The following is an 18,273-nucleotide window of genomic DNA, read 5'->3' on the forward strand; positions in this document are numbered from 1 at the left end:
TTCTTTTCTTTTCTTTTCTTTTCTTTTCTTTTCTTTTCTTTTCTTTTCTTTTCTTTTCTTTTCTTTTCTTTTCTTTTCTTTTCTTTTCTTTCTGCACCTTTCTGCACCTTTCCATTTTATTTTATTTTTATTTTTTCTCTTTTTTCTTTACCCTTCTCTTTCCCTTTTTTAATTTTCCTTTCCCTTTTTCTTTTCTTTTTCCTTTTCCTCCCTCATTCTTTTTCTCTGTTATTTTTCCTTTCCTTTTTCTATTTTTTTTTTTTTTTCTTTTCTAGTTCTTGAATTTTCCCCCTTCCTTTCTTTTTCCTTCATACCTGTGCACACACAAAGACAAATTTAAACCCAACAGCAATCAAAAGGAGCTTTTAAAATGACTTTTTGGATCAGCCCTCAAGTTCTCTGCAGGGAGCAAGAATGGGAGCAGGCAGGATTTATATTTTATGGCTTTTAAAGAATCTGAAGTACAGGGAACGGCATTTGCCGAGGCTGAGTTTCACAAGTGTGTGTGGATGTTCCTCGGAATGTGTATATGATTAAGCCTAAAGCCCTCTTCTGTAAGAAAGCAGGCAGATTCCCTTTCCTGCAGCCTGAGCCCTGCTTCTCCAATTTTGAAACAAAACTTCTTGCCAAGGCCTTGGCAGTGGATGTCACTGCTGAAGGGGATGGAATAGGGGTGTTGGTATTGTATTCTAAAGCTGGGGTGTCTCCACTGCAAGCAGCCCCTTCTCCCTCAAGCATTGAGAGCTGTGACAATTAAATGAGCCCAAAATTGAACCAAACAAGACCTAGTATTTTTTTTCCTTTTCCACCCCTTCCCCCCAACTTAACTGCTTCCAAACTCCCTGATGAAAGCATTTTAATATGTAGGAAGAGCTGCTGGAGTTTGCAATGCAATTCAGTGTTCTGTGGTGTGGGATGAACAGATTTTCCTTTCTGTAGGGTTTCCTCCTGCAAAGTCATTGTAGAGGAGGGAATACTGTAAGATTAAATCTGGTTAAAATACTATATTCATGTCACACCAGATACGGTCTCCAGACTGTGCACAGTCTTTCAGCTTCCTTTATTGTGAAATCCTTTTAAAATAGCACAGTATAGTGTAGAGAACTTATTGAAGTATAACTGTCTTACACCAGCTCTGTCAGATAAAATGAAGGAAAGTGATCAGGCTTCTTAAATTAATAAATCTGCTTAGTGTCTCTGGTTGCCTTCACGCTCTCTTACTGTCTTTGACTCTTTCCTTATTAATAAACTGATAGTTAAATAAAGCTGCTGAGTGAAGCAATGCACCTTGTCGGTGGAAGAGGGTTGGTGCCTCCTGTTTCAGGTCTGCCGTGCTGGGAATGGGTGTGGGTTTAGGGCAGGGATGGCCACAGCAAGGACTAAAAGCAGGCTGACCACATCAGTTTCTAGATGCTCCTCGGGTGTGAGTCTTGAGTACCTGTTCCTCTCAGCCCCCTGCATTAATAACAGGATGAATTACCCGACTGGCATGAAAGGAGAGGTCGTCCTGAGGAAAATGACACCAAAGGTCCACTGGAGTCATTTGCTTTTAGAGATCCCGGGCCAGGTGCCAAGTATTACATTTATGGAAGCACCGTCCCCTTTCTCAAAAAAAAATAAAAATAACAACAAAAAACACAAAAGAAACAAACTCTAAACCTGAAAGAAAACAAAAAAAAACAAAACAAAAAGGCAACATCTCTTTCAGTGGCATGTGGGATCCTTTCAAAGAGGGGGTTCTTGCGAGTGGGGACCCTTGGGTGGGATGTGGGACAGGGATCATTCAGCTGCCTCTAAATGTGCCGCCCACTTTTGTTTTCAGAGCTGCAGAGCTAATCTGGAATCAAAATGCTGGAAAAGTGCCTATAGTTTGTCTTGCTTTTTTATTTTTTGTTCAAGTCGATCGGGCTTGTGGTTTATTCTTGGCCTGATTATGCTTCACAGTTACAATAAATGCAAGGAGCTCAAGCATTCCTGCAGGCGCTTCATAGGAAATATACGTGTATGCCTCTGCATGCACACTCAGGGAGGGAAAGCTGATTGTAAGGGACACAACAAATATCCATATTTAAGAAATGTGGATTGACTCACTGACTTATCTCACTTATTGTACAAACATTCATTCTATGTTGATTTTTTTTTTTTTAAATTAGATTTTAAATATGTGTTGACAGGATGAATTTGTACAGTGTGAGTAACTGCAGGGGGAAATGACAGCTCTGCTTTTGTTATTAAACTACTGTCTTGAAAATAATGGAGTGTATACAAAAATTGATTATTATTTTGCCAATTACATTAGTGCAGCTAATAACAATCATTAAGAAAGAAATACAGAAAGCTACACACTTTCAGATCTTAGAAACAGATATTCACTGGTGAGGCAAAAAATATGTGTTTTTAAGGTAATTTGCCAGTAAGAATCTCCTGTTATTAATGTGAAGTAAATGCTAGATGCGTGAGCTAGAAATGTTTCACTTTAAACTGTGTTCATTTCTTCTTCACTCAGTCAGAGTTAATAAACAGTACAAGAGACTTTCTAAATTTAATTTAGGATTTGCATATAAAAGGTCCTGTTCTGTACCATAGTGGCACAAGAGACAGGCTTTACGACGTTAAGTATTCCTTTTAATAATAGTTTATTTTAATATATTTACTAAATTAGGTACCCGAGAGAATCATCTACAACGGTGATGTGAAAATCCCTGTTACCTGAGGTCAGAAATAAAAGGTATGTTTTCCTTTTCATTAGCAATTTGCCATATTTCAGCAGGGGTGGTAATTTCACTGCTTTGTTTTCTGCTGCTAAGATGGTGCTTTTTGCTCAGCTCTGGGGAGCCGGTGTCAGGCTGTGGTGCAGTTTTCTGGGCTTTTGGGTGAGGCTGATTTCAGGTGCCTACAAGAACCACTTGCAATGATGGGGCTTTGTACTTTTGTCAGCCAGGCAGCTCTCCCGTGTCCCACACCTCATATATAATCCTTTGCAAATGTTTTCTTTCTTTTTCTTCAAATGCTAGCGTTCAGACATCAGCTACAGGGATTAAGGCTGGGTCTTCTGAAGATCTCCCTCAGATCTTGATGAAAATCATGAGTCTGTGTTAGAAGACTTCAGTACTTACAAATTACAATAGAGTTTAATTCACAGCACTGCTTTCCTCTGGAAATTCATGTTCATTCAATCTGTCAACATTGACTAAAAAATATGCTGCTAATGAAAATGTGGGAATTAAAACTTTCAAGCCCTTCCCCTGTTAGGCTCAAACAGACACTTTATTTTTTTTTTTCCATGGAATCTGACTTTTATTGACCTTGACTATAAAAATACTAAGTGGGTTAAATGAGTGCCAAGGTTGCAATGACAGATTCCTGTGTGAATTTTTTTATGAAACCTCCTGTTTTAGTTAAGAGCACAGGCTGCCGTGCAGACTGCCACGCTTTGATCAATGGTTAAGTGCTGTTAGAAACAGCTGAATTTTATTAGCTCATGGAATTAAGCTTGTTTAAATAATAGATTTTTTTTTATCTTTTAAAAGAAATGTAAAAACCAATTTAAAATAATAGATTCATTTGTTAATTTTGAAAGTAAATTTAAGTAATGGATATATTATTTAAAATTTAAGTGAGGATGGGGAGGATTAATTGGTGCTCTAGACTGTACAGTAAATGGGAATGAGAGGAGTTTTTGATGGTGTATGGGCTGTAGAAATAAGTTTCTCAAGGAGCACTGCAGGACCTTTATTTTAAGCCTGATGCTCCTCTTCCCTGAGGAACACCCTGGATAGGGTTTTGCCTGCATTGCATTTTTTTCCTCCACTTTTTCACCACTGTCAACAAGAGGGAAACCAGACCACTTGGGTTTTTGTGAAAACTTTGAGTGCAGTATGCTTTTTTGCAAGAATAAAGTTGCTATCAGCTGAAGTAAATACATGAAGTATGTATTTTAATTGCAAGGTGCAGCACATGTTTCATCAACTTGCTCCCAGGGAAACATTTCTAATTTCAATAATCCCATGAGAAAATCTGCCATGCTTCCTGTAATTCATATATATAATTATTAGATTTATATAAATTAGTGATATTTATTCTTTTTATCGATATAAGAGAAAAGGAAATCTTTTTCCATTATCGACACTTGTGATCTCAATACTTGCTTATCTTGCTGCTCTCTGGGACAATAGCTTGTGTCTTCCTTCAGTATTTTGTTGTTACATTTTCACGTATATAGAGAGAAAAAAACAACAAAACAACCAGCAGCAATATTCTGTTAGTTTTAAGCAAATAGCTCTTGGGTCTTGGAAGAGTTAACAAACTTTTACGGCAAGGTTCAGGCAGTTCTGACCCCTATGGTAATATTTCATCTAAGGTTACTGTTGGGAGAGAAATCAAATTTCAGCTGTGAACATGATTGACAGGTGAAAGCAAGAGAGAGAAAGACATCTGGTCAGATGGGGAATTTGGGCAGGAGAAGGACAATTCAGGGAAGTGTCTCTGTGATATTAGGAATAATAAGCTTAGATATGAAAACTCCGATCCTCCACACTGTCTGGAGGAGAGCTCACTTGATATTCATGGAGGTGGCTTGGTTGGGGGAATTAAAGACTGTACATTTATAGTAGTGGACAGTAGTCTCCATGGTCTGACTTACTAACTTGGCACCTTTGAAGGAATTATGTTATTTCTGGCAAACTTTTAGGATTTCAAGGCCATTTATTTAATGACTGTGACTGGAATATTTGGTGGTTGCTGGTTAAGAGGTTCTCACCACGTTGTCCCTGGCAGGTCAGGCAGCAGCAGAGGTGGTGGAGGCCAGTGCTGGTGTCACTCCATGTCCTCTCACTTCAGAGAGCTTTCAGAGTAAGCACTGCAGGATGAATTTCGTGTTTATGATATACACTGTTATACCAGCAACAAAATTAGTTGCTACCCCATAAAATACCACGAAGGGTCCATTGTGTTGTTTTACAAAGCAACTGTTATTTTCCAAGGGCTGTGTTTTGTTTTATTCCAGCTCCCAGCAGCATCAGCTAAGGTCCCTTATAACACATACATAAACCCAGGTGTATTTCATTGTGCTTCAGTGTATTTTATTTGGTGCAGAAGAGCTTTTCCATCCTCCAATGTCATGGAACCGACAGGAATAAAATCCTCTATTTCCTGATCAGCAAGATGATGTTGGAAAGCACAATTTGCTTCTTACATAAAAAATGTAGACAGTTTTTTTTCTTAAAAAAGGCAAGAAAAAAAAAAAAAGTTGATTTTAATCACTGTGTGTAACAATGTTTCAGTTTTCAAAGCGGCTCTGAAGGACTTTTTTAGAGCTCCAAGTGCAGGATGAGGCAATGATGGACCCTGGGATCTAAACTACATCCTACCTACATCCCAGGTGAGAGAAGACATCCTGGGTGGACTTCGGGTCCCACTGAAGCCTTTGGTAAAATCTCCCTTGAATTCCTGGAGCACACACTTCCACCACAATGGAATATCTACAGGGGAGGTTGTACTAATATAAAGCAAAATCTGAACTCATACAGAGGTAGCTGAGCTGTGAATTCCCAGGATGCATGTTCTTATTTGGGAGTAAGGATGGCTTTCCCCCTTTCCCAGTACAGCTAAGCTGCTTTCAAAATAGAATAAATTAACCAGGAAAATCCACTCTTATTCTGGAGTAGGAGTGTCCACCCAGGCAAAGAATAGCACTGCAGTATAGTTTATTTCCTAATTTCCCCATATGGATGAGATCTAAACTAAGGAGAGAATAAAGAGTAGTAAAGAACAGAAGCGTATTTTCTGTTCCTTTTCCAGTTTGCCTCTAAGACCTTTAACACAGGGGAAATCATGGCACTCTGAAAATACACATTTACTTACTTTTCACTGCTATTCCTGCATTTGCACATGCATTTTTAAGAGATCTGTGTTTTGTGCAAGGCCTTTTTCATTCTTATACTATTCACGTGTATTTTTGATGTGCAGTTGAGTCTGTCTGTTCATGACATCATTTCTCTTTTCATGGCCATGGCCTGTGATATCAAACTACCCAGCTTCACTGCAAATGAGATCTTGTTTTTATTCCTAGACTGTACATCTGATAAAATTGAAAATTAAAGCTAAGAACTGTAAAAACAATCAAATTTCTTTGTGCATGAGCAAGTTATTTTTAACTTTACGTTGTTGAATTAACACTCCCTGTAAAATGTCTCTATTTTCCGAGGCTGATATCAAGATAACTTCCATGAAATATTATTGGCAAACTTCCCACAGCAGTCAATAGGAGCCTTGTATGTATTTTTCAAGCAGATGTGCTGTATTAAGCCTAAATGAGAATCTTTTTTTATCAAATGGGATGCAATATGTTATTCTTGATTAAAAAATTCAGAGTAACCTCTCCCCCTCCCTTTCCTCTCCCCAAACGTATTTAGTACAATTTACAGATCATTTTACAAAGGTAAAAAATAAGTTCTCAAGTGTTTAAAAAAAGCAGGATTTTACTATGCCTCAAATGCCTTTTTAGCTCATTCCAATGAATTTGAAGTATGAAAATGTTTCGAATCTTTATGAGTGAAGAGAAAGTATATGCCATATGTAACAGCTTTTACTCCCCTAAAATTCCCAGGAAAGTCAATCTAATACTTTTCCCTGTGTTTAGAGTAAGCTCTAAAATATTTCCCGGTGATGTAGTTCTTGCTGTTGTTTAGATCTAATAAAAGATTTAAGTGCTAAAAAAAAAATAGTAATATTTTTAACATCTCTCCTGGGTTTTCTAATTTGTGCCACTTACCAAATGATTCGCACTGTACCAAAATACAGGAGATTGATGAGCCAGAAAAAGTACTGATTTAACATCCCACATATAAAATTATTTCTCTGGCTCCACATATAGTCACAATGTTTAGAGAGTGAAGAAAACGGGAGTTGGGAGTCACAGTCTGACTCACTTGTGAGACTTTGACCCACTTATTTGATTCTAGATTCAGCAAAATACTGAAGCACTTTAAACTTGCTATCTGAGGTTTCTTCTAAAGGTCTGTTACCGTTGATCTCTTTATATCTCAGTTTACATAGTTACAAACCTAGATAATTAATTCTTACCTTATAGGCTTTCATGGGAGTTAAAAAATAGCTGTAATGTTTCTTGAAGCCTTTTACTGAAAACTGGTTTATTGAAGTACTTGTCATTTACCTTACTTTATACTCTGGGATGGGAAATCACTGGTGCTGCCCAGGTCCCACGCACTATTTCTGCTGGGGTGGGAATTTAGTCTCCTGAGTGCACTGGGCCAGGATTACAAAGATCAATTACAAAGTGCTTTAGGGGCTGGTCATTTTTTGAATTACACATAACTTTACCCTGATTCTGAACATGCCAAAATGTAGGCAAAATCAGTTATGTGCCCCATCTTTCTCTTAAAGACAATCTATCTTTAATACCTCTGTGTACAGAATAGCTCCTGTGCACCTGCAAGGCATGCAGAGGTCACACTGTCCTTGTAATTCCTCCCCTTCCTGCCATTACCTTTTTTTTCCCCAAGGTTCGAGACATTATCATTCAGCAGTTGTGCAGCTTTTCTTTTCTTCCATCCCCAAATTATTATTGTTTCCCTCCTACCTTCTACCTCTCCTGAACCATAATGGAGTCCTCAGCTGTAAATTTGCTAACTATAAAGATTTTTGCTTGAAATGTTTTGAAAATGCTGTGAAAAAAAAAAATAGAAAAGAAAAAGAAAAGAAAGCCTATGAACAACACGCTGTGCCATGCTCCAGCATTGCACTTCTATGGGAAAGATAATAAAGATATTAGCACTCATATAATTTCAGATAGGAAATGAAACCAGACATGAAAGAAACACTAGCTCCAGCTGTTGAGTGGGAATCAAACTAGCTATGGGAATTACAGGTATTGTCACCGGAGACAGCCTGACTTCTGAGAAATGACCTCAGGTGTAGGAGCTTGCTGTGGCCCCTTGCAGATATTAACACCTAATTAACAATCTGCAAGAGCATCCTACATCTTAATCACCAGTGAGGTGAGAATGACAATCACAAGGAGGAGAAGGAGAAGGGAAATGGTAATTTTTCCTCTGCACGCATCATCTAATAACCATGGTTATTCAGATGCAGCTAAATGCGATTTCCTTTTAGTCATTTCTGTCTATTGGAAGGCACAGTAAGTTCATTTGCTAGCAGGTAGGCAGCGGAGGTGAGAATTGAATTGATCTGAGATACTCTGAAAAATTGACCCTGAGGTCATTCCTAGTTTAAATTGGGAAGTAAGGCTGAGCTCATGTCTTCCCTTTCTTCTCTCCCCTCTCCCTACTCCCCCTCTTTTTGTGTTTTCAGGCATATTGGTCTGCATGGCATAATTACTTAAACATACTCTGATGGTGGGGAACTTTGTTCCCTCAAAGTTAATCAAAATAAAGAGAGCTTTTGTTAGCGGTGATAGGTAATTAAATCTCGGCTCGGCGTTGTGCAGGGCCTTTGTGCTGGGTTATTGACAGCAGAGCCAGGCTCCCCAGCCCCTCTGCAGCAGCACAGCCCAGAGCAAGCACCAAGATCCAGGCCCAGGCTTGATTTAGGAAAAGGGATGTGAAGGCCTGGAAATGTTCAGGGGTCCAGGCTGTAAAGGAGAGGGGTGCATGACAGCGCATCCCGAGTCTCCCAGAGGAAGGACAATTTCCCTGGGGAGAGGTGCACGCTTTAAAGAGGAGAAAATCAGAGGTGGCACTTCTCCAGCCTATCTGCAACCTTCTGACTGTGGTTTTAGCCAGCAACAGCCGTAAGAGTGGATAGGAACAACCTACTAACACAATTTCAACTCCAATGTAGACACCTAGGGTGAAATTCTCTTCCCATTACCTGATGTAAATGCTCGGGAGCATGGGGAAGCTGACAGAGAGAGTCTGGGCTTAGTCCCATGCCAGAGGGCTGGTGCTAGTAAAAAACAAGCATGAAAGTAAAACAGAGACCAGATTCACTTGATGCCACCAAAGCCAAGGCAGGAGTAACCTCCCTGGGATCTGTGGTGATGATCCAGCTTGCCTCTGTATCACTTGGGCAGGATCTGATGGAGTTGTAATGTAATGCCTTTTAATGGATGCTTTTATGTGCGCTTCCAAACAGCTTCCACTTTCAAACGTCTTAACAAGAGAGTTAAAATGAAAGGCAGGCAGGGAGTGAGGAATAAGCACGTAAGTACATTTTGTAGTCCTCATTCTGCAGTGGCTCTACCCATGGCACTCCCTTGCTGTGCTCAGGAACAAACTCTTTCCATATTACTTGGACACAAATTATATTCTAATAAGGAGAGAATGGCAAAGTAAAGACAGCATCGTATTAACCACTCAGCTTCCATGGAAACTCCCATCATTTTCTTTCTCATGGCAAGAGATAATCTCTATGTTTTTTGTTATGCTCACTTCTTCAGCTCCTTTAGCTTTGTTTTCATGTGTTGGCCTTGCACAAAAAAATATAACTTGACATCTTGTGTCTTCTCAGCTAAAAAGGTATCAGTTCCTGGACTTAATGTCAGCTGTACCCAGATCAAAGACAAGAAACATAAAAGTTGACATATATTATTTATTTCATGGTTTACATCAATGATGCTTCTCTCTACCCTTTTTGTTATTATTGCTGATGTTTTGCCCATAATGTTGCACTCACTTCTCAAAAGTGTTTGTCCCCTACAGACAAATATTCATATTAATGTAATCTATCAGCATCTAACAAATGCCAGCTCACTTCAGCATTTCCCACACATCCAAAAACCCCATTGTTTTTGCAAGTCTTGGGTGTGCAAAGAATTCAGCATCGGGACCAGAGGTGGAATTTTGGAGCTGGGGACTTTCTCCCTCAGCTCCAGCAATGCCTGGGGCTGGCTGGAGCAGCAGCCTGGGGTGCTGGACTAGGGAGTGGGAGACACTGCATTTCCTCCCTGCACTGTGAGCTGCTGCAGAGGCGAGAGGAATGTCAGGCTTTGAGGGGAGAAAAAGCTCTAGACAGAATTTTATTTTTTTTTCAGTAGTTTGGGTTTTTTTCCCTCTCCCTTTCCCCATCTTTCTTGCCTGCCTTCGGAGTCCTGAGTGAGTAATACAGGGTCTGTCTAACAACTGTGTTCAGAAAACCATCTGAGATCAGTCAGAAATGCTGCTCCAACCTGTGCTTCCCTCTGACTGCTCCGTTTAGTGTAAAACTTTCCTTTTTTTCTCTCTTTGTCAACAATTGTGGCAGGTTTTACTTCCTGAGTTACAGAACCAGCTGAAATGCTGAGTCTGATCTTGCCCCCTACCCTCCCACGAGCTATTTTTTTCTGCAATGAAAATAATAATGCTTGAGAACTACCCTTGGTGCTTTTTTTATTTTGTTTTTGTTTTGTTTTCTTTTGTTTAGTTCGGTATTATTTTAAAGCTTGCTGACAATTGTCAAATGTTCATTCCAGCAAAGAAGTCCTGGGAGGGTCTATCCCTGCTGCACAGCCGGCAGGAGTACTTTGCAGTGCTCCTTGGAGCTCAGCTATTCAGCCAATGTGTGTCGCTTTACTATTTCTTTACAATTTAATTGGGATCAGGCAATCAAGTGTCTCCAAATTTTTTGCCTCTTCAGGCTGCAATAAAGCCACTTATAATTTATAATCAAAGTTTGGTGTCGTTAAACTAAACTGTAAAACCTACTTCAGGGCTTTGGTCGTAAAATAAGTGTACAATAAATATTGCAGGGGGCTTGGGTAGCACAGCTCTAACAACAGCACATGAATGAATACACACACACACACATATTTCACACTTCTTTTTTTTTTAATTTTATTTTTTTGAGTGTGCATGCATAGGTTTAGTTCCGGAGGTAAGAAAGATGTAAATAATAGATAACTGACATGTATTCTTTCTTGGAAGGATTGTAGCTAAGATAGATTTATAGCCTGAGTAGTTCATTTAAATGCAAAATGAAGCATTAATTCATTAAAGTCATTTATGCATCAACATTATTTTTATGTTTTTATTTATATTTTCCTGTAATATGCAGCAATGTAGTATTCATCCTGGGTTTTTCTGTCTGTTGACTGTACTGCTCCTTTGCTTAGATTTTTTTCTAACAAGGCAGCTCATTTAGAAAGAAATGTTTATGTGAAGTGCTTGTCAGTTGGCATTTTTACTGGTGTGCTAACCCAAAGGTAAAATATAAAGGCACGTCTTTTCCTTGCTGGCTTGTTGCTACTAGAAGGGTTCCTCCCTTGTTAGCTTGATAAATAATTTTACTAGCGGGAATCTGCTGAATTTTTATGCTTGCTGTCTATTTTCTGCTTGCTGCAAATAAATTCCAGCACTCAGAGGGCACTAAAACTCCAAACACATGGTATTTTCCCATTTTGTTGCTGGTTGCCTAAAATATTTATTTCATCTTGTGTTTTTAATTAAATCTTCTTTTTAAAAAAAGAGTGTAGGAAAAAATCCCTCAAGTTATACAATTATTTCCAAATGAATGTTTTAGTCTGAATTGTATCTAATATAAAGTCTTGAGTTTAAATAACGCATTATCACAGGTACACTAAATGGGTAGTGTTAAATCAGTCATCACTCCAACTACCTAATGGTTTTCAGATTAGGTGCAAGGATTATTTATTGATATATTATCCCTTTAAGCATTTCTTGCAATATATTATATACTTTTAGTTTTCCCACTTTTCAATCAAGAAAGTTAATTTAATTTGCCATATAAAAATTCAAGTTTGGCAAGAGAATGCACCAAAAAGCTTTAGATTATGGGTTGTCATGGCATGTAGATCAGAAAAAAGTTTGCAAGAAAATAAACTGGGAAGGCTAAAGTGGAAGAGCAATTGGTTCGGTTTTTTATTTTTTATTTTTTTTCAAAAGATTTAAAATTTAATTTAATTCAAGAGAGCAAGAGTCAAACCCAAAAATCCCCCTCCACCATAGCAAGCTCTGCTTGTCAGAGGGTGTTTGTCACTGTCACCCATCTGGAGCGTCACTGCTCCTTGGCAGCACATCCCTACTCAGTGTCCCTCGTGCCTCATTTTGGGGAGCTCCGCAGCCTTGCAGGGATGCAGGAGCCGCCTTTTGCAAGGTTTTCCTTCGGCAGCGCCCGTGTTCAGATGTGCCCGGGGTCAGGTCCCCTGCCATGCCCGTGGGTGCTGCTGTCAGGGGAACAGATTACTTTGCTTCCAACAGGATCCCTCGCTGTGGCTTCTGTGGAGCAGTCCCACCTCTCCCCAAAGCTGCAGGGATGCAGCCAACGCCGATTCCTTACACACCTGCAATCCAGGGAGTGAGCAGGGAAAGGAGCTGCGTGCAGGCTGGGACTGCTGCCCATCCCATGCCCACGCCATCCCTTCCAAGAGAGGGGATGCAGGGGACCCAAGCAGCAGGCCCTGTTCAGACTTTCCTTCAAACAGCAGAAAGACAAATATCTTTGAAAATGTCAGGCAAATCCTCACGAAATTTTAGAATTATTTGCATATTTTTAGCACAATTTATCTAAAGGCAACCCTCGAACTTTGGCCCAAATTCTTGCATTCCTACACCAAACACCCTCCCATTCATTTGCTGATTTCCATAAGAATTAGGTGATGGATCTGAGCGGTGTAAGCACGGGCTGCTGCCTGTCTGCCATGCAGACATCAGCCTTTTCACTCACATGAGCACATGTACACTTACAAATCAAGTAATTGGCTGGTGGGAAAGAACTGATGCACCAGCCCTGAGCAGATAAAGGAAAAGCTTGGGCAGTGGGGCAAATTACCCTTGGGGCTCTGCCATATAAAATCGTAAGTGAAACAGGGTTAGGAGGAATCCAGGAGGTGATGTAATCCATCCCTTTGCCATGAGGCAGGGGCAGGCAGGTTTACATTATCCCTGGTGAATATTTGCACAACCTGTTGTTTAAGCCCCCATGGAGAGTGTGACACCTCCGTGGAGCCTCCCTGGCAGACCTTCAGCACAGTCCCTTCTCAAAAGCATCTCTCCTTGTCTATCCCACAGCCCAGGTCCCTCACATCCCCACACCGAGGACAGCCCATGCCTTTCCTCTTTGCTCTGACCCCTTGCATATTTGAAGGCTGTTGTTATGGCTTGCAGCAGTGTCCTTTTCTCTAGACTAAACAGCTCCACGTTTTCTAGTCTTTCTTCATCGGTTATGGTCATGACATTGTTATTTAATATCTTGTCTGAAGAGTCTGCATACAGTAAACTTGCTGAAATTCAATTTACCTGTGTTGAAAAGGACTGTGAGGATGCTGCCTGGAGGCTTTACAGCATCTGAAAGGGGAATAATTTTATTCTCACTCTGATATTCTGTCATTTGCAGGATGGAGGGTACAGAGCATGTCTTTGCCTGGGAGTGCTAACTGCAGCTTCCCCACGAATTTACCCTGGTAGCAGGAATATTGTAGTGCAACATGCAGCCAGAGTGTAATGACAGGCTTTAGGAAACATGTTTTAACATTTTATAATTTTATATATGAAAGTAAGAATGGGAGATAGGATTCAGCCTCTGTGGTTGTAGGTAACACCTTGGGGTGTTCAAGGTGCTGCATGCATAATCTGTTCCACAGGTTTCATGAATTTCAAAAGCAGCCAAGCAGATGCTCTGCACACCACCTTTCCCTCTGCTGGTGGTGCTGCTCAGCTCCAGTTTGGGTAGATCTGGATTTTCCATTGTGACAGAAGGAAGTTTGCCCCAAAGTGCCACAGATGAAGGTGAACTGAAGAGGATTTCTTGGCAATCTGGGTGGACTTTGCTCTTAGTTCTGACTTGTTTTCTTAAAAGTTGAAAAATATATGTTGTGCTTTTTCAGTGAAGATCTCTTTGCTCCTTGTGGGAGGGGAAAAAAAGAAGGGAAATAGAACCTGCTAATTCTGTTTCTCTCATTGACTTCCAGTGTCTTGCCTGGGAGGTTGGTAGGGAGATATGCTGGACCAAACCAAAAGTATTTACTTGTGAGTAAATATTCCCCAGGGACTTTTCTTCTCAGATGTGCTGGCACAAATTGTTCTGCAGTGGGATTAATCTGCATGGCAGAATACCAGGCAGCATCTCCTGGAGGTGGATTTAAGTTTTGTAGGACTTTGGCTTCCTAACTGAAGTCTTAACCAAACCCTATCTTGAAAAGTGCTAACAGATGTGCACACGCTGCCACCTCACTCAGACCAGGTACCAGTTCTGGAGGTAAAATCTGACAGATTTTGAAGGGTGATAGTTGGGGTGTTCATACTCAAAATATACTTTTATGAGGGGAAGATAAGAATGTCTCTTTATGATACAAATGTCGCTTTCTTCTTTGAGGTTCTACCTCTGCTTTGCATTGCATACATCCCCTTTCTTATAAAACTGCTTTGGACATACATATTCCCCCAGTGATTGCCTCATCAACTTAAAAAGTTGTCTCATCTTAAAGTATAAACTTTCTGTATACAAAGACAGTGTATACAGAATAAGGGAAAGCAGCAATCAAGCCAAGTAAATGTTTTACTCCAAATATTTTCTAGCTTTAAAGGAAGATCTTGTTAAGAAATATTCACAGAACTCTGTATGTAGAAAGCAAAATGAGAGTGACCTTGCTGAGCCATTGGCTCAAGTCACAGATGTAGCAGGAGAAGAGAAAATATATGCTTCCTTCCTTAAAGAATGGAATTAGGGACCAGTTCTTACCATGGGAAAAAGGAGAGGGAAATGTATTGTCTTCCTTTCAGCAGTTCATTTTTCTTTGCAAAGTGATTAATGCATTACTATAGCGAATTTATTGTATAGCCTGATTACCATTGCCTAATAAATCCAAACAACTGTGACTGTCATGGTGATAAGGCTGGCATGATTTTGTCTCTCTTAAAAAAGGTTTATAAGTTAAGCTTAACTTTTAGCTTTCTGTATTTCTGGGATAAAATTTATTTTGGCCATTACGGCTCTATCTGTTTGAAACTGCACCAAAAGGAAATAAGTTTTTCAAAAGAATGGTATATTATAGGAAGAGTTTTACCTTCACTCAATTTGCAAAAGAAAGTGAACATCAGCATTAAAATGGAAATGAAGTTCAGGAGAAAATAATAACTCAGTTGTTTAAAAAAGGTTTTAACATTTAAAAGGGACTTTGCAAATATCAAGGATGGACAACCCAATTAAATTAACTGCATTATAGTCACAGCCGTTAACACCTCGGGCTCAGCTTTTCTCAGGCTACTGGAGTCAGCTGAGGGCTTGTCTATGCCTGGATGGGAGCTGCAGGAAGAAGGGCTTGTGATAATGAGAGCCATTTCCTTGGATTCACTGGGAAAGTGCTGCTCAGTATTGGTGCTGTGGCTGTGCTGGACCAGAGCCTGAGCAATGCTGGGGTTGGGAAAGGTCTCCTGGCACTGCCCACTTCCCACTGCCCACACTCCACTCCACTCTGTCCCTTCAAACATGGAGATCAGTTATTTCTTTCTTTGTCCTTCCCTCTCTCCCTGAGCACGCGTGAAAGAGCTCTGCACCTCTATGCTGAGGTAGTTCATGACTGTTCTAGCTGGATGCTGTGGTGAGGGTCACTCTCATGAGAACACCCAACCCTTGGGGGTGTGATGTGGAAAGAGATCAGGTTCCCAAGTGCAGGGATGTCCATTTAGACCCTTCTTTTCCCATCAGCCATAAGGTACCAGTGCAGGGCAATACCAGGACGTGTTAGTGGCAGGGGACTTTCCATGTCCTGGGTTTTCTACTCTTCCCCTCTCTCCGGGCTCCTGCCCACCTCCATGTCTCCCAGTCTCTCCCTCAGAGCAGCACCAGCTGCTTTTGCAGAAGCAGAGATCACTCAGGCATCTTTGTACATCTCGGTCCACCATTGCTTTGTCTTGCTGCAGGTCTTCTGTACAAAACTTGGGACCAAGGCAGAGAATGGACTATTTAGTTAGTAGAAAACTTGGCTGTCACCTGAGCTGTAAGTTGTAAATGGCAAATTGTTTCCAAAAAGGTGCAGCTGAAATTTCTTGCATGATTGTATGAATTTAGTAGTATAAAGAAAGACCAGGAAAAGATCATGAACCTTCATACAGCCTTCTGCTGAGGCCTGTTGCAAGCAGACTCTGGGAACAACATATTTGGATTAGGAGCTACAGAGTAAATTATTTGTAGTGAGGACATATGAAGGTGGTAAAGGCAACAGTCTGTTCTACCCTCTGAAAACTCTTTATTTATCTCTTTGTGAAGGAGATATCTTCATTTCCCATCCCTGAAGACCTCCTGCCTCACAGGCTGCCTGCTTCCATGGGTGTATTCATGGCCGTGGGAAGGGATCCTCTGTGCAGCTTCTGAGGTGTCTGGAAGACCTTTCACTTTCCATTGCCTAGGAGACACCATTCCCATTGACAGGCATCAGCAATGCTTGATTTGGAGTGGCAATATTGGAATTTGGGTCTGGGGACATGAATCTAATGTCTCAAAAGCAACAAGGCTCGCATGTGGGGCTGGCAGTAGCTAGTAGTTTATATAAAAAGATGTTGAAGGTCTTTGCCTGATTTTAAGCCCCTGAACTCCTGGCATTTTTTTCCTTCTTTCATGTTTTCCCTCAGTTACATCGTAGATTATCTTGAAGCCAGTAGAGTTCAAAAGGTCTCTATTTAGATATGAATTACTTCATTCAGGAATAAAGAAGAAAAAAAAAAGGAAGTTACTTGGTACAATCTGGTACAATCAAGTATCGTGAAGGGGGAAAAAAAAAGCCTTAAGCTTTTGCACAGGCTTTCAAGGACTCAAAGGCTTCTTTTTTTTTCCCTGGATATGTTAAACATCTTGAAAATAAACCAGGGTGTTCCAAAAGAGAAGATAGATGTGTCTGTTCAAATAGGCATTGCATTTGGAATTGGTGCCTCTGGTTGTTAAACAGAATCCTTGTTTAACATCCTCATTAAGAACTGTGACTTACCACCAGTTTTATGAAGATCAAGCCATTTACTTTTAAAGTAAATTAAAACAAATTTCTCTGTGGTGACAAGTCAATAAAACAATGGAAGACTTAAGTTTTTCAATCACCCAACATCTGTTCCTTGTTTTCCTCTAGATGGAGATGCCCTGTGTGCAGCAATAGGTGAACAGAGTGAGAGCCAATAGCTGTAATGGTGGTGGTGGTGGGGGGTGTTTTAGATTGCTTTTATGGGTGATATGGATTGGATTTGGATTTTTTTGTTTGTTTCTTTGTTTGCTTGTTTTTTTCAACATGGAATTTTCTTAACACCATAAGCTCTGTCCACTTTTGGAAAGAGCAGTTTTGTGGTTTCCCATGGCAGCATGTTCAGAGCTTCATTGCCATGTGAGTGGTGCCAGCCAATGGCTCTGATGTTGCATTTCTCTGCTGGAAGCACAGTAAATGTTGCAGGGTAGTGTAAGTGGTGAACCACTCCTTGAAATCCCAGTCAGCACAAATGAGATCCCATCTTCTGTCCGAGCCACCCACACCAGCAGCACACACCACTGAAGCTGAGGGATGTTCTCTGAGCCGTGGTGGGAACTAGGTTGTATAAAAACCTCACTGAAACCACTTCCATGGGGTAGCCACATGTAACCTCTTTGTCTTGAAATGTCTCAGAAGCCAGCAGATGAAACCTAAGGTATCAGGCCCATTTTACATTTCAACAAGTGCAAACGGTGCCGTGTTTGTTTTAAGGGCTCTGGAGGGTTTGGCATTTGCTGGTGTGAGAACTGGCTCCGTGCTGTGTGAAATGTTCACATGTGGATTTGTGCTGCGTGGGAAATGCTGGCAGAGTGGAAAAGAGAGGGGAAGCTCTGCTGGGAAAGTAAGAGGGGGCTGAATATTATTCACTTGGGGCATAAGCCTTTTCCTAATTCCTCTTGAGAGGGTAGTTTGTCTTGGACAGTGTAGCATTGACTTTTGGAATGGTTGAGGAGGACAGGAAGTCATAACTGGATTCATATGAAAATTAGAGGGCTCAAGATCATTTTAGACACTTAAAAAAATGTCAGTGAGCATCCAGAAGCCTTTGCTGCTGAAACTATCCCACCCTTTGAAATCTGCCTGCTCTCTCACACATGGTAATGGACCCCATCTTCTGAGGTGTAGGTATGTCTTTTATCTCATGGTGTCTTCTTCTGAGCCCTCAGGTTAAAGACATTTGATGGGAGTAGTTTGCCCTCATTCAGACCTTTATGGGGCCAGGAAATGGGCTGCTCTACTTTATGGGAAATGAGTAATTAGGTCTCACCAAATTCAAGGTACCTGGCTGTAGGAAGCAGTCAACTTCTCCTTCATTAGTTTTTATAGGAAATAATTAACAAATTTTTTGCATG

At 40.6% G+C, this 18,273-nt stretch overlaps 1 protein-coding gene across 3 annotated transcripts in view; it reads left to right on the forward strand.

Moving 5' to 3' along the window:
• MAF (MAF bZIP transcription factor) overlaps positions 1-18,273 on the forward strand; it is a 183,755-nt gene that overhangs the window by 9,616 nt on the left and 155,866 nt on the right. For 2 of the 3 annotated variants that reach the window (XM_015639856.2, XM_015639853.3), the window contains exon 2: positions 2,663-2,728. In XM_015639856.2, coding sequence (XP_015495342.1) covers positions 2,663-2,696 — 34 coding nt within the window. In that variant the 3' untranslated portion in view covers positions 2,697-2,728. Of the gene's footprint in view, positions 1-2,662; positions 2,729-8,648; positions 8,661-18,273 lie in introns of those variants that run through there. The other variant, XM_015639855.2, reaches the window with a different exon arrangement.

This window comes from Parus major, chromosome 11, assembly GCF_001522545.3.
Source record: "Parus major isolate Abel chromosome 11, Parus_major1.1, whole genome shotgun sequence".
NCBI classification, from domain to species: Eukaryota; Metazoa; Chordata; class Aves; order Passeriformes; family Paridae; genus Parus; species Parus major.